The sequence below is a fragment of the Calidris pugnax genome, unplaced genomic scaffold (genome assembly GCF_001431845.1).
Source record: "Calidris pugnax isolate Ruff unplaced genomic scaffold, ASM143184v1 scaffold398, whole genome shotgun sequence".
Taxonomy (NCBI): domain Eukaryota; kingdom Metazoa; phylum Chordata; class Aves; order Charadriiformes; family Scolopacidae; genus Calidris; species Calidris pugnax.
Genome location: NW_015091280.1, coordinates 3,585,737 through 3,608,042, shown reverse-complemented (window position 1 = coordinate 3,608,042; position 22,306 = coordinate 3,585,737). Strand labels below are relative to the sequence as shown.

Below are 22,306 nucleotides of genomic sequence, written 5' to 3'. Positions count from 1 at the left end.
AATACCCTTCAGTGTGTTATGACCTTTCTGCATAAGCTTTAAACCCAGTCCTCTGTGTTTTGTTCAACAGAAAACCTTGTGCTTCATTCTGTTCTTCACAGTCTATTTGCTCTTTTGCTTTTTAACCTTTCTGATTGCAAGGAAATGTAGACAACCGTTGTCTGTATACACTAGAACATGTTCATATAATCAGTATCCAGCTTTGGGGACTGCATGAGACAGAAGGGTGTATTTCTTAATGGTTTGTGCTGACAACAGTAGGGTACAAAATCAAGGGGCTTAATCTGGTTTTCTTTGCAATGCAGATGGTTTACTGAACCAATTAATAGACCTAAAAAAATGGAATCAGGATGAATTATGATGAAGATAAAATCAATCATTTGCTATGTGGATATAGTAGCAAAGTTTCTTGGTCAGCAAGACTGTTTCACGTTCAATGCAATGGACTCGAGAAAGATCAGGGCTACATGAATAGCCATTGACTTTGCAACGTTTGTTGTCTCAAACTGGCTTTGTGCGAGTAGCAGCTCCATCTTAAATCATGACACCCTTATTGATCATGAGACAGAAAGAGAATACCCTTTATTGTGTCTGACATTAACAAAGATGTAGGAGGGAAATGTTGTAACTGTATTTTTCATTCATGTTGAAATATATCTCAGAAAGATAGCCCAGAGTAAAGCCAAACAGAAAGCAAGAAAAAATACGCTTCTGTATGTTACTCTGGTTTAAGCTAATTACTTTTATATGGGGATGTGTTTAACAAAAAAAAAAAAAATTACATAGTAATAATAACGGTGATGGTAAGTTAAGGTTTTGATACTACAGCTGCAGAAATAGTATCAGCAAAGTTGATAGGGCTGGGGAAAGTACAGCCAATCAGGATCAGTTCTAACATTAGTTATTCACATATGAAATAGATGGGAGGTAGAAGCACATGTTTTAGGGAACAACATGTGGATTCAGCCAACAATAGCTACCAATTTTTCTTCCTAAATCATTAGATTTTAAAATTATATCTGTGCAACGTTCTTTAAAAATGTCTTATTTTGTACTGTCTACCTGGTACCTTAAATACTAATTATATGCATTTCCTCTAGTATCACTTCAACCCTTCCCAGTCAGTCCTTGTCATGGAAGGAGATGACATTGAGAATATAAATCAAGCTCTCCGAAAGGTCTCATACATCAACTCCAGACAGTTTCCTACTGCAGGTGTACGACGTCTCAAAGTCTCATCTAAAGTCCAGTAAGTTATACTTCAACTGAACTGATTAGATTAGGAATATTTTTAATGAATTGCTTTCTTCTTAGGACATGTAAAAAGAATAATTTTTAGCTAAATTACATCACTAAATCATGCTTGTATGTTATTAAGCATAAAGGATGAATTTCATTTACTTTTATGCCGGTTTACATTGTGGTTTTCTTTTGATATTGTCCTTTTAAGAAACTTTCCTTGTTAATATAATTTACTTGCATTATTTTTATAGTTTGGAACATACAATCTGGACTGAACAGTACTTGCATTTACTGCATTCTTATTTTACTGTTCATTTTAAGAAGTTACAGTTTTTTCTGAGACAGCTAGAGCCATGACTTTTTAAAGCAGGCCTATTACATCTAACACATGACACATCTGCAAGAACAGTGTTTGTAGCTATGCTTGAAATAGTCTTTATCTGTCTGTATCCTTATAAGACCATCATCACTGAAGTCCTGGTGTTGCGTGTTAAACAGAAATTCCTGTCCTTCCATTTTCATGCAACAACAGTGACAGAACCTGCACAATAATGTTTACAGTTCTCTGTATCCTAAGAGTCTTCTGCTGTTGCTGAGCTCCCCTGGGGTACGTCTGTGTAACAGCAAGTTGTGCAGTGCAGTGAAAGCAGATCTTTAGAGTGAAAATAGACATCACTGCTACGAACTCTCATCTACTTTATGTACAGTTCTTACTACATACTAGGTTTAGTCTAGTACTAGGTTCAGTCTAGTGCTGTCAGCTGACCACACTAAGAGTTTGGAGAGCATCTGCTGATGCAGTTTCACTGGAATCAGTCCAGTTTGCACACTCCAAGGCAGGCCCAAGCCTTGTGCCAAGATGCAGAAAGGTAGAATTTGTCAGGACTAAAGCACAGTGCTGATTCAGATGCAAATGCTAATATAGGCCCCTTTTCCCCCCATTAAATACTGGGGGTGCCAGAATGAGTTCATTATGGGTCCAATTTAAATGGATAATACGGCCCTTTTATTTGCACATTACAAGTCAACCCTATTTGTTCTTCAATCCTCACTTTGAGAATGTAATGTTAGGTTTACTATAATTAGTTATTATCATCTAAATAATTTTTTCAACTATTCACTACTTCGTAAAATATCAGTTAAACATCAAAATACTATTCTCATAGTCACCTTTCTAAAGACTGAGCTTGTCATGAGTCTGTTTGCTAAGCCGTCCCTACGCAATTTCAGTAGTTGCAAATGTGGGAGGGGATGAGAGGACCAGAGCTGTCACTGTCACTGCTGGCTGTGTGCCTGGTAGGACAGATTCATGTCCTTACGTGTGGCAGTGTCAAAGTATGGAACAGACTGCTCTGAGCCCATACAAAAGGATGAGAGTCATCAGGTGGGTTTTGGGCAATGCAAGTGCCGCACACCTCTGATGTGCAATGTGTTACATGCTGTTAATGAATAATATATTTTTCAGATGTTTTGGTGAAGATGTCTGCATTAGTATCCCAGATATAGATGCGTATGTAATGGTGTTTCAGGCCAATGAGCCCAAGATTACAATAAGTGGGATGGACCACTTTGCTAGACCAGCTGAACAATTTGAAAGAGGTGTTATTTTGTTACCTGACATCAGGATTGTCAGCACAGTAACCAAAATGGAGCATCCAGTGGACTCAAAAGAACATGACAGAGGTTTGTGTATTTATTTTAAATGTTAATATTTACTCTGTAACATGGATCATGCAAACAAGTTACACAAAAGAAGTCACTTAATCCAGATTAATTTAGGCAATGTTAGGCAGCAGTAATGCTGTACTGAGGACATTCATTTAAACACATTAAAAAATGAATTAAATTGTGACAGAAAATCTGCTTTTTTTTGAAGCACATACTGGTCTATTTCGTGTCTTGCCTACTTCAGAATAATTCCTTTCCACTCTTCTTTACATATTCTGTTGAATAGCATATTTTCATTGCAATCTCTCTATTTGTAACATAATTTTATTGATTATACTGGTAAAGTGGAAAGCAGTAATTGACTAATGGAGTTTTAGTCTGTTCTTTTGTTTCCAGCTCTGCTACTGGCTTGTGAGTGATACTTGACAAAGTAATCTTGTGCTTCAGTTTCCTAGCTATACAATGTAAATCTAATAATTTTCAAAGATTTTTTTTTCAGTAATGGTAGTTTAATGCTGAGCAAAGTGTATATTAGGTGAATGTTCAGAAATATAAATAAGGTTAAAAATAATTGTCTTTATAGAAATCTTACTTTTGGATATTTCCGTGCAAATTAAATAAAAAGCCTAGTAAGCTGAAGAATCATTCTAAACAATATTTGTTGGACTAGAATAAGCAGCAGCTAGATGTGCATCTCTTGAAAAGATAAAATCACTAATGATGTGGAAGTGTAGGGGCATGGATTCCCTGAAGCCATGCTCTGTAATAATGCTGCTTATCACTTGCCTGAAACTGCATCTGTCCTCTGAAGGCCGGAAAGTGTTTTATATCATAATACCAACTGCACACAATTACAGTATGAAACTGTTGTAGCACCTTATAACCTAAAAAGCCTGAGTCTCACCTTGAAAAGGAACATAGCAGCATTTCTTAATTCTTAAGTACTGTTTAATTCCTTGAAAGCCATGCACCTCCTAATAATGTGTCGATCTTGTTTATTTCCATTAAGAGTGTGGTTAAAACAGATAGATAATAATTGGCTTTGGGACAGTGTTTTGCAAAGTATTATTGAATTCTAAGTCTGAATTCCCACATTATAAGCTTGAACCATTATTTCGCTCAGCCCAGATATTATCTGAGAAAGGCAAAGACAGTCATAAATCTTGACCTGTATCTACCTGTAGGAGAGATGCACGTGGCGAGGCTGAGGAGCCTGACTTAGTCACCCTGGATTCCCCAGTCAGGTCTGTCCCTCATCCAACGCAGACCAGGCAGTGGCCACAGGCAGCGGTCTATGGCTCTGAGACCTTATTTACCTGCAGAGGGCCCCCAGAATGACAGCGTGGTGCTGCTTGTGCTACAGTAGAGAAATGAGTGGCACCCCACCAATAGCTAAAATTGCTGCCCCTACCTCTCCTGTTTGCCCACTCACAGCCAGTGCAGCTGACTGTCTCATACCGTAGTCCAGCTCATCAGCCTCAGCAAAGTCAGATTGGCCTATCCTGCAAATTTGAGTTGGTGGCTGCATTTTCGGATAAGTTGGAGCTGTACTTTAGATACTTTAGAGTTCAGATACCCAAATTCACTGTACCAGGAGTTGGGAATCTAGGGCATAAGATTTTTCCGTCTGTGCCTGCCTTCCCTTTACACCCTTAAATACGAAATTCACACTAAGTTCCAAGATTGCAGTCTGTGTGTCTATGGTACCCTCAGGGAGCTGGTTAAGCAGTCTTGCCAGACACTGTGCAAAGTTGATGAGAGAATTAAAATATTAAATCAATATGCTACTCTTCTTCCAGCAATAGAATTTTTATTTTTAACTGTGCATACTGAAGGGCAGTCAGTTTACAACTCAATTTCTCCAAGTCACACAACACAGGGTTCTTGTCATTTATGATAATACCATGTTCTTGGATAGATGGCCGTGTTCTTTGTAATGCAAATTCTTTATGGGCCATAGAGTGACTGAGAGAATCATCCAGGCATAGATGTATTTGACAGTTCAGTTTTCCTTGAGAAAAGACTGAATTTTTCCAGTTCAGTTTTCCTTGAGAAAAGACTGAATCTGTGATACGAACCTAGTGTCAATATAGCATTGAAAAACAATTGTTTACAAGAAGTTATTTCCAGGATCAAATTTCATTTTTCTACTTTCAGTACTGTTCTTGAATGCCTTTTATTACAGAGCAACATATTTTTCTATCTCACTAAGTATTTGTAGGCCTTCCTCATCATAGCACCCGAACAGGCAAGACACTTCTCTTTTGATTGGCTTCACATATGCTGTATTTAATATTGGCAAAAAAAAATTCACCCATCGTTGCACAAATTGAAAGCCCTGATGCAAAGCACATAAAATGACTGAGCTGTTCTGTGACCATTTATCTTCATTTCTTTCTTCTTTTTTTCATGGTATATGCCATGTGTTCACAGCCAATAAGCCAGTGGTATTAGAGGAAATGCTCCACAACTTGGATTTCTGTGATGTTTTGGTCATTGGCGCAGAACTAGATCCTGAACAAGAGTGTTTAGAACTAGATCATGTGGAGCTTCAAGGAAAACATCTAGATGCCACAAATTCCACAGCAGGATATTCAATTTATGGTATGTTCATGGACTTTGCTTTCCCTTATTTCTTCCCACCAACAATTATATTATTGGAATGAAAGGACTAATTTGAAAGAAATTAGACAGAAGTCTCTGGTGTACCATCCGTAAAATATTCCAGGAGAGACTGTGTCTCAAAAAGCATAGTCACTTCTTGAACTCCGGGTGGGCAGTGTTTAGCCTTTGGAATACAGCACCGCTTTGGCTTGATCTCAGCATCCCTCCTGCTACTGCCCAAATAAAGAAAATAGCAACACTGCTTTCTTTAAATGTGGAGGTTCTTGTGGACAATCGCAGTGGAATATGGGAATGAGGGGATTCCTCAGTGCTCCTGCAGAGTGTTGGTAACTCATTGATCATTTTTTTCGATTACTAAGCAATGTAGATCTTTGCTGTTGTATTTGTTCCTCTCCATTATGGACCTACACTCATTTCCAAAAACTATTCTCACATAATTTAGCATCAGCCAGAGGCTCTATCAGGGAATGCCTGAAGCACTGCCATTTTCAGATCATTCTGCCAAATTTTGTATTTTCTGTCAACATTTGATTGTACTGCACAGAGTGTTTTATTACATAGTATCTCCTTGAGACCATTACTGTTCTACTACCATTCCAGGTGTGGACAGCATGCACAACTACGAACAAGTTCTTCGGCAGATTCGGTATCGGAACTGGTACACCTCTGCCACCTTTGACAGGAAGTTCAGAGTCAAGTGCTCAGAGCTGAATGGACGCTACACCAGCAATGAATTTGACTTGGAGGTAAGTGATAATTAAGTTTTCTTTTCCAGCACTGAGGCTGAGCACTAGCCTATCTTCAACGACAGTAAGTTTTCTTTAAAATATGTAAAATGATTGATAGGTTCTGGTAACTATAATCAAATAGAGTTAATAGAGTATAATCAAATAGTTCCATAAAAATAGGGACTTGACTTCTGCGGGCACTCCTCAATGTGGGACTGCCTATTCTGCTGCATATGTAAAGAGATGACCCTTCTCTTGAACTCCAGTAACACGGGGAATTACTCCTGTGCAAACAGAAGGGACTAAGATCATCACCATTGTTTTTCCATGACATAAAATCTCCTACAGGTCTTTCTGAAGATTTATACACCTGCTCAAAAGTAAGTCATTACAGCCTCATTATTTTTCTTAGATTAGTTATTTTTTAGCTTAACCTGACATACTTTTTATTCCTTCAGCATTCACCTTTTCATTTTTTCCAAGTACTACCTCCTTACAGTAAGTTTTATAGTTTGTTCTTCATCAGATGGAGATCATTCATGGTAATTTACATGATTTCACATTTCTTTGAGGAGGAGAGTCAGTATGCAGGTAACGAATGCATCGGATGGACTTCATCTGTCATGTTCTCTTGGATCCACTGCCCAGACATGGTCAGTCACCACAGGAATACTTACATAGCTCTCTTGAGCTTACGTGTGCCGTTACTAAGTGCAGTGCAGTACAATGGCTTGGGGACTGAGAATTGCTACTGATGCATCTCAGCAGGAATTGTTCACCTATTCTGAAGAATCAACTTATCCAGCCTAGAACCCAGGTGCCAAGTAACCACAGGAAAGGGGCAAGACCCTCTAAGCAACAGGCTCAAAACTTAACAATTGGTTCTGAAAGTTTTTAGATGTTTCTGCTGCATTGAAAATTCTTTTCACCTCAGCATTCCTCAGCAGTGACAATGACTTCAGGGTTTTTGCTTATGACATAACTATCAGTAGGACAGAGAACAGATCGTATCTTCAAATAAATTCATTCTGAAAGTAGAGACACAGGAAAAACTGAAACCTCTTTTAATTTTCTCTCACTGTTTTGGATTTAATCTCAATGAGTTTAATACATTCTCTGTCAATATTCAGAGTGACAAATCTCCCACTAACTGTCAGGGAACACCTAAAAGCTGATTAGTACAGAGAAAAAAATGTCTCTACTTATCCAGACAGGTAAGTAAAAAAAAAATCCTTTTCTGTGCCACTCCACAGTCTACAGCTAGAAATGTTAGAATGCATTTTTAATGTTAGAAATCAGAAATATATTAACCTGTTTATTTTTCACTAGGCTAAAAAAAAAAGTGAATTTGGCCTTTAAGATCTGCTTAATAATTTTCCTATCTGTTGATGAACTTTATAGTTCAGTGTAATGTATGGAGCCAGCAGGAATATAGGGCACTTCTTTTTAGTATCTGGTCTCTTCTTTTTTCTCTTGTGCCAGGTTAATATTCTACACAGCTCCAACTCCAACTTCATGGACCAGGTAAATCATATGATAGTAGAACCGCAATTTCTCCAATCTGTCCACCACCCAGAGGAAAGCAGAAGTGCTGTTCACAACTCAGGTATGTGATAACTTTACAGAGCCTGCTCGTAGTGATGCTGGTCTGTCAGTATTTTCCCTTGTGATCCAGCTTCATTAACAAATAAAGCCCTGAAGTCCACAGTTAAACCTCACACAGATCATTGCACAGATATGAAAGAAGGTAACACTGAATTATCTTCTTTCCGGCGAGGTACTTTGTAATTAAAAACTGGTATCCTGTTTTAAAGTCTTCATTAAAGGTTATGTACTCTGACCCACATAGTTAAGAAAATGTCTCGTTTCAAGTATTGAATGGTATGAAGAATAATATTTATGCTCATATTGTCTTTGTACATCTGTATTTCTGTGGCATATTAATTTCTGCCCACTCCTTTCTAAGCAAGAGATGTTTGTATTATTTTTTTAAATATATAATTGCTGCAGTGCTTCTGTTAGCTGCTGTCCAGGCCTCAGTCTGGAGCTCTGGAGAGAAGACAGGTCCACACATCCATGTGCAGGGGAAATTAGTATACATTAAATACAGAATTTAAATTGAATATGTGGACTATATGAGTTAAAATCTGAAGCCAAGTCTGAAGCCTTTTCAATCAAGTTGTTAAACCCAGGACAAAGATACCTGTTTAAATGCTAGATTCTGAAATCCTTTCAGCTGAATGATACATATGTAAAGAAGTGAAGCTGATGTAAAGTGTAGGTAGTTGTAAGTAGTTATACCCCGTTATGCTTAGAAAATTATTGTATTTTTCTGTACACTTCTACAGACATTTTACTAAAATTAAATTGAATTTCTACAAAATTAAATATTGTAAAATAGTTCTTTCTTCTTACCTTAATATTGTTCTGATTTGAGAGTTCCATTCTCACAGCCAGGGCAAGGTGATAACATGGGGTACAGAACTACTCTAGCTCCTGGAACTGCAGTACCCAGGTAGCAAAGCTACATAGAAAGTGGCAGCACTTCACTAACCTAATTATGGAGCTAATAATGTAAGTGAGTTCAGAGAGATTTCTTCCTGTGACTAGGTAGAGACGGAGTGATTTAAAGAACAAATGGTAGGTATACTCACTTTTTAGTTATGATTTATAATGCTCATTATAAGGTATCTGTGAACGCCGTTTGTGTATGCCCTGCCTTAGTAGGTGGGCACTTGTCAACCCTCTCCGCAGTCCCAGGCAGACAGTGTATGGCTGTGCTGATTCTCGATCCAAAGGTGGAGAAACTGAGGGGAAAAAAAACAGGCAATGTATTTAGTGTTTTGTAGGCAATTTGTTCAACAAATATAAACCCATTCCCTTTTCCGCCTTTTGTTCCAGTTGTTCCCAGTGTGGCTACTGTTGTTATCATAATCTGTGTGAGCATTCTCATTTTCATCGTAACCTTGGGGGTCTATCGAATTCGGACAGCTCATCAGCGCAGCCCCGGAGACAACGACGGAAGTAAAGAAAATGAAATGGATTGGGATGACTCTGCTCTGACTATTACCGTCAACCCCATGGAGGTACATAACTGAGGCCCAGTATTATATCACGATACTGCCAGCAGTTATTGTCTGGCCTGGTAGCTTACTCAGCAGGGAGCTTTGAGCCTCTTTCAGAGGACACTTACTTAGGCTTGGCAGAACAGTTGTATGGATGGACACTCAGGAGCCCATCTCAACTTTCAGCTCCACACCCAATGATAATATGTAATTGAGCACTTAATATTTGTTGTCACATATAATTACTAAGTAGGATGGTGAAGACTACTTGGGTACAACATTACCATCCATATTTGCACCTTAGGTACCCAAGATGATCTTCTTGCTTTGTTTTTCACTTTTTAATGTATGCACTTATACACTAAAAGGTTGGGAAGTGATCACCAGTTTAAAGAAACTGACAAGGAAGGGTTAAATTTTGGCAGCTTAACTAACAGATATTGCTTATTGACATTCCATTCTTGTTACACTAGTTTTTGAGTATTTTCTACTGAATTGTATCATATTTGATGCCTAAGAGTCACATAATGATGGAAAGCAGATTTTCCCAGCATGTTAGCATTTCTAAATGTGGAATAAATGCTCACATTCTCACTGCCACTGGCTAGGCAAGAAGGCACTTTTCTTCTACTGTCTCTCTTTCATTTCTTTGAATGCACTGTAGAAATATGAAAAGCCTCACCAGACAGAAGAGGAGAGTGAGGAAGAAGACATAGAAGATGAAGATGAAGACACAACCAGTGCTGAATCAGATGAAAGTGAAGAAGAGGAGGAGGAGGAGGAGGAGGAGGAGGAGGAGGAGGAGGAGGAGGAGGAGGAAGAGGAAGTGATTGTCCAAAAGGGAGACAAACAGAATGTCACCAGGCAAGAGCAGTTGGAGTGGGATGATTCAACCCTCCCGTACTAACAGCCCTTCAGCCACATTGCTCTTTTGTAACAACCAATACAATGCTTTTTCAGAGTCTATGAATTCATTGACAGGATTTGAACTTCTGCTTGCCTATAGCTCTTTTGCCTAAAATGACCTTGTTGTACGAATTGATAATGATAGAACTGACCCTTTTCTTACAAAGCCTGGAGAAGACATGGTACAAACATACTGGCATCACCAGTGCTAGAGTAATCTAGAACTTGATCTGTTAGCAAGCATAGTTCTCCATTTCCTGTTTCTCTACCACAGATAGGTGACAAAAGTCCTGTCACTCAATCCATAGAGGGTTTTTGCCTTTGCTATTTTTTTCATACAGGAGAGATTTCAGCTTGTTATGGAGAATTACTTGTGTGGGTCTAAATAACAGTTGCCATTTGACTTCACACTCTTACAGGTGTAAAATATAATCCACCTTCAAATTGGGGCAGTTTTAGTGCTACAGGTGACAGAGACTGAATTCCATTTGTCGTCTTGTCCTGCCTTCTTGGATGTTAACTGTCTTCTACAAGGAATATCTAGGACTTGGCACAGGATGCATGTGTGCCTGTATAGAAGTGGACAGTGTATTTTTCAGGCATGCTGTCAGAACCCTTGGGATTTTATCCAACCCACCCGTAGAAACTTAAGAGAGTTTAAAAAAAAAAACCAGCAACAATAAGGGGCTGCTGCAGATTACAAAAAAGACCCCAAAATCATTCTGTGTCCAGAGACTGAGTAATAGGATCTTATGCAAACTGTAAATTCTAATGGGATTGATTTACTGAAAACCTGTAGAGCTTCTCATTAGTTATGGATTGAGCAATTTGCAGCAAATCGATGTTTTAAACTGTCTGTCTTGTAAAATCATTACCTTACTGCAGTACCTTACTGAGGTAGTGGAAAATAAGTGACTCCATTATTCCATAGCTATGTACGGTTGGATTTAAACAATGATTTTACATGAGGAAAATGTCCCCTTTTGCTTTAGTGATTGCCAGCTGGAATTCCTGTCTGACTGTATTCTATAAAACATTATGCCCTATTTCTTCTGTACCCTTACCCACCTATGAGTGGCACAAGAGAAAATGGCAACATACAGAACTGTCAGCTCTCTTTTGTGCTTATAATTCTCCCTTATTTCTTCTTCCTGAAGCCATTAATGTTGAGGAAAGGTTTTATAAAGTAGAACAAGAACAAATAAAACCTACCTGGAACCAAAAGAAGTGAAAACAAAAACAAAACTCTTAGAGGCTGAGAGAGTATTTTAGTTTGTTATGGTAACACAGCATATTTTTCTTAAACACTGTTTAAAAAGAAAAAAAAAAAAAGAAAAGCTACATACAACGTGTTGATAAGTCTGTGTGGTGTGGGTTTTTTTGTCCCCTCCCCTCAATTACCTTTGCATCTTCAAATGCTCTGCATACCAAATGATGCAGCACTTGCTAGGATAACTGCTCTAATGCATAAGAAACCAAAATGGCATGGAAGTGAATGCTGCCTAGTGGCTTCTCTGTTTTCTTTCTAAGTACTTCCTTTTCTTTACCATTTCATCATTGACTTTAGCTTTTGTAATTTGCTGTTTAAAATTATCTGCTTCCTCTTCTCCTCTCTCCCAGAAAAACAAGCAGTCTTCCTGAGCACCCATAAATGTTAGTTGATATTGCAAAGAAAAGAGTAAATTCAGCCACCTGGAGATTATCCATCTCCCTCAACACTAAATTATTAGCAGCTCCTGAACATCTTGGAATATAGAGAATATATTGTGGTTTGGGGGGGTTCTTTTAATTCCAGTTTCTGCAACAGATAGTTGCGGGGAAAGATTTACAGCAACTAGATCTTGTCATTTAATAACTAGAAAATAAATGAAAAAACCTCTAAATTCTTTTTTAAATTAGAGATCTTCATGCTCTTCTTTGTTGTGCCAATAATTGTGTTGGCATATGATTGTTAAGACTGGCACTAAAAAAGTTTTCTTATGTGAGCAGTTGTGTTTTATTTCTATTTTGGTCTCACATGTATTGAACATACAAGAATATTTGCAGAATCAAGCCCACATAAATGCAGTTTAGCTGCAAGAATAAAGATTGTAAAATTGCCAAAAAAATTCTGTTCAATAAAAAATTAGTTTTAAAATTTCTGAATATCTTTAACATAAATTTTGTTAGATCATTTCCTAGCATCTTACTATCCTAAATAACAAAATATTTTTTGTTAGTGACATGAAGCAGGCTCTTCATGATGATTGTTATCAGCACATATCAGCAAAGCTTTCTGCTCAGAAAAAAATAGATTTAAAATTAAAAGTAGATATTTAAAAGGCAATTTAAGATTTAAAACTGGACTTAAATTATTTTTAAAGTTTTTTGTTATTCCTGATTATTATTATTTCTGTTATTACAGCAAACATTAGGGCAACTTGAAAACAGCAATTTACAACCTTATTGACAGCCTTCAATTCTTTTATATGTTCATGTCTTCATCAGTGTGTTTCTCCATCTAATAGATTTTTATCTTTTTGTTACTGGAAGCAAATCTTTTCAGGTTGTACTGGTACACTACACAAGAAGCAAACAAAGTATTTTCTCTACTGTAAATAAACCTACATTTTTAAACCTAAGCAAAGTAATACAGGCACGTGTGTTATCGCTAAAATTTGGTTTGCAACAAGATATTCAGCAAACTAAAATGTATCACTGTACTTATTTTAGATTACTCATTGGAGCGTGTTATGCAGCATTTTTCATTCAAATAAACAGAAAACTCCTTTTCACAAAATGTTAGTGAGAATGAGATACTTCTTCACAAAAAAAAAAAAACCTTGGAATTAGAATATTCATGTAGAAGTTGACAGCAATCGCTTCATGAGCAAAAGCCTACTAGTAGAATAACACAGAAATACCGCTTTTTTGACATAATGTTAACAATATTTCTTCCCCTCCATTAATTATTTTTTGATGTAAACTACATGCTTAAAACCAAACCAGAACATATACACATATGTTTGCAAAGGTGGCTTTTTCTGACAAGGCAGCCTTAATACATGACATCAGGAGTCTGTCTAAAATGCCATCACATCAATGAATGTCAGTCTTTAGATTTTTTTAAAGTCTAATCTAAGGCTGGGAAAAGCTGCAAGACCTACAAATGCAAGTTCAAGATGGTGATACACTCTGTTATCTGCATTAATAGAACTTACTAAGTTGCTTTTTGTGGTCAATACCTCAGATTTGTTTTTCATGTCTAACTCCTCCACAGGTATTTTATCTTTGCAAGAAAACATTAAAACATTTACTGCATTGGCTGATACCAGTTCAAATTACAAATAGACGTGTAGAGTTCATGACACCTTTAACACTAATTAAAATAAAATGCTGTTATTTGTTCATTCAAACAGGCAATAGTATCCTGCAATGCTGGCTCGACTGCTCTTGAACTGGTGATGATCTCCCTGGCTGAGGGCTAATGGGAAGGTGCAGTTTATTTCCCTTTCTGGGGTGTTGGTGCTGGGCTTGCTGCGAGCACATGCATCCTTCTTACTTCATTCAGGAGAAAAGTAAGACTCAGAAAAGGTTAGAGGGTTATAAAGTTCCTCGGGTGGGGAGGAAATCCACTGTCTCCATTGCAGGAGCTCTCCTTACCTGACCCTAAGCTGAAAATAACATCATGGGACATTAGTAGCCCCAGGTTAAGGACTGATCAGAGGGTACTTCAGTAGCAGCCTTACCATAGTTTGGCAACCCCTTTTGAGCCCTGCACCTAATTTATGTCTCAGTTGTCTCTTTCTTTGACCTATAACCCAAGAGGCAGCTCTAATGCTCTTACCTGGTGGGGATGCCAGCAGGCTGGGACGTGACACTTCCTCTTCTGGAAGTTTTGGTGCCAGCACATGCACCGGGATGAATACACCTCTGGATGATCCCTGTAGCTGCTGACCTTTACTTATTATCTGGATAAGGCAATTCTCATACCCCAGTTGGGCAAATCTAAGGGAGAGAGAGAAATTAAAAAAAAAACAAAACAAAAAAAACTCCATTCATCTCCACCATCATCCATGCTTAGGAGAAGAGGAGGCTGAGAGACTTTACTGATGTGATAATGGGTAACAGTCTGCTAGGATGGATGCACGGAGCTGCTTCTGGTATCCTGAAATATACATTAAAATACCAAAATAAAGGATGTTTGCAAAAGCATATGGATACATAGAGAGTGAGAATATCTCCAGGACTTCAAAAAAGCCTCTTCTTGCCTTAATTCAGACATGCTGACTAGATTAAATGGCTCAATACCAGTATATCCCCACCATGCAATGCTTATTGCAAATGACAATAAAACCTCATAGTAAAATACAATTTACATATAAGCAATTTCCAGGAATCTAGCAAAGATCTGCCAAAGGAGCCAAGTGCTAAAAATCTTAATGTCTGACATCGTGGCTAACATCTTAATTTTTTTTCTTGGCAAATTTGCTTCACCTCTCTGGTGTGTAGCTGTTTCCTGGATGTATACTGTGTACTACTTCTGTACTACTCTTAAAGAAACCAATAGATTAACAGTAAGAGAACAGCTCATTTGGCAGAAAAACATACATGTCATAGCTTGTGAAAACAGGTGTCTTAAACATACTTTGGTATTTGTTTTTGGATGAAATCCTGGTGCTGAAAAAGAATCTGAATGTCAGGAATCCAAATTTTGGACAAATATTGAGAGTTGCCAGACAGAAATAACAGTGATATGAGCAGAATTTTGCAAAATCATACACAAACCAATATATTGCATTGCATATATTTAATAATTTACATACATATAAAATTTAAGTAAAATCGTATGTATGTGTATATACATGTAAAATATATTATCTGTATTGAAAATACACCTTGTGTTTGACTCCAGCATTTCCAGGTAGTCTCAGAGCAACTCCAGATATGCTGTCTGAATCCATTCAGGTTCATAGAAAATGCTGGATAAAAGTATATAGCATCTGTACCCTTAAAATGGGCCAATTTACAGCTTTTTAGGATCCCAGTCAGATGCTACTCATCTTGCTGGCTAGCTGGAAATGGCCAATGAGCTCTGATTCTGCCCTGATAAAATTACTGAACAAAAAAAAGTTGAAATATCTGGGAGAACCTGGATGTGCAGTAGCCTCATCTTGATGTTTCACTTACTTTTGACTTTAAGCCTTGGGATGAATACACCTCTGGATGATCCCTGTAGCTGCTGACCTTTACTTAGTATCTGGTTAAGGCAATTCTCATACACCAGTTGGGCAAATCTAAGGGAGAGAGAGAAATTAAAAAAAAAAACAAAACAAAAAAAACTGTCAAAGCAAAAGTAAAAGCACCTTTGAAATGAATAAAAACATTACTGTCAATTGTACATAATGCTGAGCTAAATATGATCTTCCTCATGGTTCAACCAGTATCACCAGCCATATAATAGCATTAGGTTTCTGCCTCTTCAGGATTCGGTCATGCCCCTGTCTCGCTGCCCACAGCCCACAAACCTCACACAGTACAAGTGCTGCTCCAAATGGCCATAAGACTGACAGCCACCCCTGGCCCTCAAAGATTTAGAAGTTGCCAAAAATCATCAACACTCCCATGCTTATGTCCAAACTATGCAACAGTTTCCAATCGAATATAAACATTTTCCATAGCACCCAGGAGCAAGCAGTTATCCTGTACAATCTTTGTACATTGGGTCTTTTATTTTTTTTTTTTTTTTTTTTTAGATAGCAGTGTGGGGCATGTTGTAAGGTGAAATGTATCAGGTCCCTTAATGCTGAATGTTTCAGATTTCCAGTGAAGGAGATGACAGTCTCAGATGAACCCACTAAAGAAAGTGTATCCAGTGATCAGAGTATTTGCTTTAGCACTCGACTGTTTTGTTATTTGTGTTTAGGTTTTTTTAGTTAGTCTCTACAGGAATCCAGATTTTTTTTCATTAGTGTGGAAAATAAAGACAAGTTTGAAAGATGACCACAAAAGCTACAGCAGAGTAACAGAGTAAAACACACACTCTGTTAACACACCCAATCCAAAGAAATATTTCTGCTAAATCTGTCAGGTAAATTACTCCATCAATATGTCAGAAAGTAATTATACTTCATTACCTTTGTATAAGTAGTAAGATACAAGCCTGGCGTGTAATGGGTTTTTTTTCTGGGCTTCTCCCCGCCCCCCAAAGAAGACAGAATCATAAAAATAGACATTCATAATGCTCCAACAGAGCAAAGTGAAAGGGGAGCAAGAGCTTTCATTTCATAAAACTCTGTCTAACAAAGATTATAAAACAATAAACAATTCTCACCCATATTATTGAAGCTTAACACAAGAAAATGAATCCAAGAGGTCTTGTATGTTCATAATTTCATTCCTGGTGATGAAAAAACCGTTACCAGATCAGGTCCCCGGCTTCCCAGGAGGCATTTTGCTGCCTTTTGGATGGATAAGTATCGACAGTGGTTCACTAGTTACAGTTTCCATTTCTCTGCTTGTAAATAGGAATAATGATACTGAGCTCCTTTGCAGAGCACTGGGAGCCCTGGAGATGGAAAGCACTGTCAAGGAGCTTGGTGGTGTTACGATTCAGTAATTCTGTTGCAGCTCTACTCACAGCCCTCCATTGTGGAGCACCCTGTGCACAGGCAAAACGAATGACACAATGGTTACAGTCAAGAGCTCTGGGCTCCTGTTTCATTAGTTATCGCCTAGGAAGAAACACAATAGTCTGAAACATTACAAACATTTAAAACAAAGTTTGGAGTTCATTCCTATTTTCAATTCATGTGGAAATCGTGCATTCATCAGCTGTTGAAGCTACGGGGCCATGTATTGTCAGTATTTATGCCTCTGCTGAGGACAAAGAAGCAGAAGAATTTTTTTTCCCAGCCAAGTACATTGTAGGATAAAAGAGTGCAGCTTTCACTAGGTGAGGTGCATAAAGGCTGCCAAATGCAAAGAGAAACTGTCACCAAATGGGGGACAAAGGTTTTACAATTGTATTCTACCCTTATACTTCAGAAACCCAGAAAATTTCATGGGAGTAAAAGGCCTTTCTGCTGCCCTAACTATTCATTTTGTATAAATCTGGATACAGCTTGGGGTTTTCAGAGGCCTTTAACTTCCTCACTGGATATAAAGTTCATTCAGCTTCCTGTTGGCATGTTAACCCATAAAGTATTTTTTGGCAGAAATTTTCAGGCTATCTTAAGGAAGAAAACCACCCAAACAAATTGTTAAAATGATAATATTTTTCCCTTTTCTTTCTACTCTGCCTATATAAACAGATACCAAGGACTTGATCAGATAACCCTGATCAAGTTTGTGACACAAATGACATTTCAAACCAGTACTGAAATCAGCAACAAATTCTTGTTTACAATCTGCTTAATGTGCACACATATAGATGAGAAGGTGGATGGTTGTTTTATCTCAGCATGTTCTTTGGAATGTGGAATGGATCAATTGCAGTCAGATATTTTAGAAAATTGAAGTATCATTTAGGGAAGAGTGAAAGGGGAGGTAGGAAAGAATAATGCATGAATAACAGACAGAAAAGCATTAAAGTTTCTAGTTGATGTGAAAAAAGCTGGAATTTAATCATCTAGAAATGAGAGATTAAAAGCTTGGCAAATGGTAAGAAAATGGAAACCTGTTCTTTTCATGTCCAGAAAGGACAGCTGTCAGCTATCAACAAGAAGGAAAATGGGTAGAGGATGTTGAAGGGTCTGAGATGACCACGTGTGTATATGAGCACACACATAAGTGTATTTATCCAAAAAAATCACCTAATCATGCCCAGCACAGAGGTGGTGGTTGTAGTAATGAACTAGAACCTTAAGTTACAGAGCACAGTTGCTGCTGTCTGTAGCTGCTTCATTAGTTCCACTTACACCACCTCCAGCAGCGCTGGGAAGGGAGCAGGACCGTGACAAATATTGCTGGACTGTGCCTGCATTAAATAGGAACTGCTTTAGGGCCAAGGCAGGCCCACGGTGATTTGGGCCAAAACGTCTTGTCTGTAGTGACTCAAATTTAATGGTACAGTTGCCATTTAAATTACATTTTAATTTGAGGTAAGAAACAGAACTTTTCTACACAAGACAACTGCGTTAATTAGTTTCAGAGATTTTCTACAACCAACATACTCCATGGATTGGATGAGGAACCGGGAACACCCAAGAAAGACTGTACTCCATGTTGCAAAGGCCCTTAAGTAAACTTCTTGTAATGATCCAATTTCCTAAGTGACCACATAGTTAGGAATCTTGATTTTTGAAAATACACAAGATACAAAAAATTTTCAAGGATAACAATCATCCCTGCAAAATTCTGAGACCTGAAGCTATCTCCATTTTGAAGCATGTTTATTGTTAGATCTTCCACAAACTGATCCAAAAAATGTGAGGTACATCTCAAAAGATGAGGTTTTTTATATTCTGTTGTAAATAACACACCACCAGAATCTCGAGTAAGTACTTGATGCTGGTTAACAGGCAGTTCTGTTCAAAGGGTCATTGCAACAGGGATGGTAATACCTGAGTGGGTTATCGCTTTGCAGAGTAATACACACAATGGTCAGGATTCCTAATAATGGTTTCATCTAAATTTCAATGTGTTTAGAAGTTGCTGCTAGACTCATTAAATCCTAGAAATAAAGATTAGTAGACAGGAAAAAAAAAGTAGTACAGGTAGAGTATTATGCTAACGGTGCCGAATTGTTCCCTAGAATATATTTTCTAGTGTTAGGGGTGGGGTGTTTCAACCTACTTAAATGTTTCTAAGCCTGGGGCTTCTACTTCTTCCCTTGGGAGATTATTCTAGAGTCTATTAGAATTCACCATTAGAAAGCTTTTCCTGATAATGAATTTAAATAATCCTTTTTGTAATTTTTATCTCATTAGTCCCAGTTATACCCTTTTGCACCACCCTAAATAATTCCTCTAACCATGATTTATATCCTTTGAATATTTTTAGATAGTTATCATGTTCGTTGCCTTTGGTGATTGATTAGAGAAACTATGAATCCTTCCCTCCTCCTTCCAATTCACTCCTTCAGTCTCATCTTTCCTTACCTTTTCATGTAATGTCATTAATAGACAAACTAAAAAAAAAAAAGGTATTTCCTTAAATTAGTCATGGTCAGTTCAGTCAAAGTGCTTTGTGTTGGTGTGTGTGTCACTGCGTAGTTTGTCAAAGGTTAAACAATAAATTTATATTGAAACTTGATTTTTTAAAAAGTCTTTGCTGTAATCTATGGATAACTTCTGATATAATATGAATTTTGCAGTGTCGCTATGATTAAACAAAGCCAACCAATAAACATTAGAGCCAATCAAACAATAACACAAGGTAGTAATTTGTTAAAATTTAGATTGTCATCATTAATTTGAAAACAGACATTGTCATTCATGTGCCCATGCTTTTAAGTGTCCCTACTATTAGCAGTAACTATTACCAATTCATTGCTTTAAGACAGATTAGTATATGTTGTTTCTCCTCAAATCTCATTGGCCAAATGCACCTATTTTCTCAAACAAGTACTCAAGATTTCTAGCCATATGTTAACTGCTGCAAAGAAATAGAATTGTGCCAGCTTTTCTGAGTACTGCCATGCCTAACATTATATTTCAAATTTGCAGTGCATTTATGGTCTCTGACTGGCTGGATGACTATATGGGTAGTTTTCAAGCATATTTCAAGGCAACCTCTGTTCTCTAGCTCAGAAGCCCAAAAGCACAGACAAACAGGAAGGATGTACAAAGCCATCTTGGGCCTTTTAATTGATGCATTTCCTTCTACCCCAACCTTCTGTACCTGAGAGCCAAAACAGAACTGAAATCCTTATGCTCAAAGACCCACTGCATCCCTAAGCCCTGAGTGAAATAAAACCACCTTCCTCATTTGCTCTAAAAGGATTGATTGTAGAAGAGAGAGCAGGCACACTAAGCCTTCCAGTGTTGACTTAAGGGTACTATACACTTCCCTCAGCACATCTCTGTCCCTCAGAGGTGTCAACTAGCATTGTAAAATAATGCTGTAGGGAATGACGAATTGCTATCAGAGGGTTTAAGTCACATGATAGAACAAAGATGTGGCATTGGCCAATACAATGGATGAGGAAAATTAGTGGAAATCCCTTTCAATTTGCTACAAAACTCCATTTCATTATAGTTTCCTGTCCGCCTCTGCCCACCTTTCCAAAACCAGTCATTGCATGAAAAGTCTAATAGATGAGGTGGGGAGATGATTAAGCCTTGCAAGGTGAGGTTGCAATGCAAAGGGAGAGGAAAAGAAGAGGAATTCCTGAGCAAGGAACTGTAAAACACAAGTTAAGTTGTGATGAGCAGGGGAGCAGAATTCAGACATTCACCCTGAATATTGCTGGAGTTCGGTGGGAGGGGTTGTTTCTAGTTAGAATTAACCATATGGTTATGAAATATATGTTATTGAGAGCGTAGGATTTTGAAGAGCTGAGAAATAATCTCATCACGCTGAATCTAACAGCTCTGATCTTTAATTGACTGGGACAATCCTATTTTATATTTCATCATAGCTTGAAGTAAAAGCCATGCTTCATTTGCCTGCAAAAATGTAGAACTTTTCACACACAGTTCACTTTTTCCCAGATTTGCTTCCATGTTGGTGCATTAGTTCTCGTTGAGGAGCAGTACCTGCAGTTGGATGTATTTTATAGCTTGGGATTGCCTCCTAGCAGTCCAATCTCTGTGTAGCTGTGGCCACTTCTCTTGCTAATAAAAAATATGCCAGATGGGATTCAAATAAACTTATCCTGTATGGTTGTGACCCCTTAAGTGTGTTTCAAAGCAACAGATTCTTCAGTTCAGGAGAGATGCTCATTATATAAAATATCTTAATGTATATGTGAAACAATCATAAATCACATCTTGAAATGTCTTGTTGCAGATGCTAAATGCGTTTATGAAAGTGTGAATCTATACAATTTATGCAGAATGACGAATTAAATGACTATATGCAATTAAAAAGGTGAATTTGAACTGAAAATGATTTTTGAACACAGATACAAATCTGCTGTTTGGGTTTTTTTTTTAAAGACCTTTTCTTTATGAAAATGTACAGTAAATTTTGACACATAGTAAAGTACATGAAACCTAACTTTACGTCTAGTGGGAATAAGTTGTACAAAAGTCTTTCCATGTCATAGTGGTATATTTCATTAAAACCATGTCACTTTGCACAGTCATTTATGAATTTGAGATTGTTAATATCCTGATGTTTTCCACATGATTGATTAAATGCATAATGGAAATAGATCTGTTATTTTAAAACTTGGCCTGTACATCTGTACATGTATAAAACCATATTCATTTTTGTGGTCACTCTGGCACTTTCTGTGAATTGGCCAATAAATTTAATTTTAGAATTTCACATAAAAGGTAATGTCCTGTAATTTTTATTTCACCAATTATCGGGATGTTCTCATTTCCTGAACAATAACCCTTAAACACTAACACTTCTTGTGGCAAAGGTTAAATATCTGGTCTATATCTGTCAGCTTTTTTACTAATTCCTAGGGAGCAACATGTCACGTGCCAAAAGACTCAGCAGGGGTTTAAAGCATCTACATAAGTTTTCATCGTTCTGCTGAGAATATGGCAGGGGAAGCAAGGGAAAGGGAACTTTTTGAAGACTTGTTGGTATTTACATTTAATAGCCATCTATTTTCACACTTCATTTTGGTCTGATAAAAGATGATAGAAAAGTAAGGAGAAAGATGATTATACTAGATATTACACACATAAACTGTGAAATAGTACAAAGGGAAAAACATCATTTTGAGTCATCGGCCTATGAATTTCATTTGCACATGTAAGTGATAGATGTGATCTCATCACCTGACTCCTTTTTGCTCTGCCTAGAGCTCCCCTCCTCGTTAGCTACTCAGACTCAATCTAGTTCTTTAATGAGATGTTACACTGATTACATAATATATGATTTACAAGTCACAAGACAATAAAAACTCAACGTATATGTTTCCTTACCTGTGCCCAGTTAAGTACGCGACATCAGCTGTATAAGATATGA

The 22,306-nt window shown here is 37.5% G+C and overlaps 1 protein-coding gene across 1 annotated transcript in view; it reads left to right on the top strand.

The window, feature by feature from the left end:
* Nucleotides 1-21,656, top strand: part of CLSTN2 (calsyntenin 2) — a 221,311-nt gene extending 199,655 nt beyond the window's left edge. Inside the window, exons 10-16 of the mRNA XM_014960649.1 lie at nt 1,101-1,249; nt 2,708-2,925; nt 5,344-5,514; nt 6,136-6,281; nt 7,746-7,869; nt 9,165-9,349; nt 9,993-21,656. Of these exons, the coding sequence (XP_014816135.1) occupies nt 1,101-1,249; nt 2,708-2,925; nt 5,344-5,514; nt 6,136-6,281; nt 7,746-7,869; nt 9,165-9,349; nt 9,993-10,235 (1,236 nt within the window). The 3' untranslated portion in view covers nt 10,236-21,656. The remainder of the gene's footprint in view (nt 1-1,100; nt 1,250-2,707; nt 2,926-5,343; nt 5,515-6,135; nt 6,282-7,745; nt 7,870-9,164; nt 9,350-9,992) is intronic.
* The last annotated feature ends 650 nt before the right edge of the window (nt 21,657-22,306 follow it).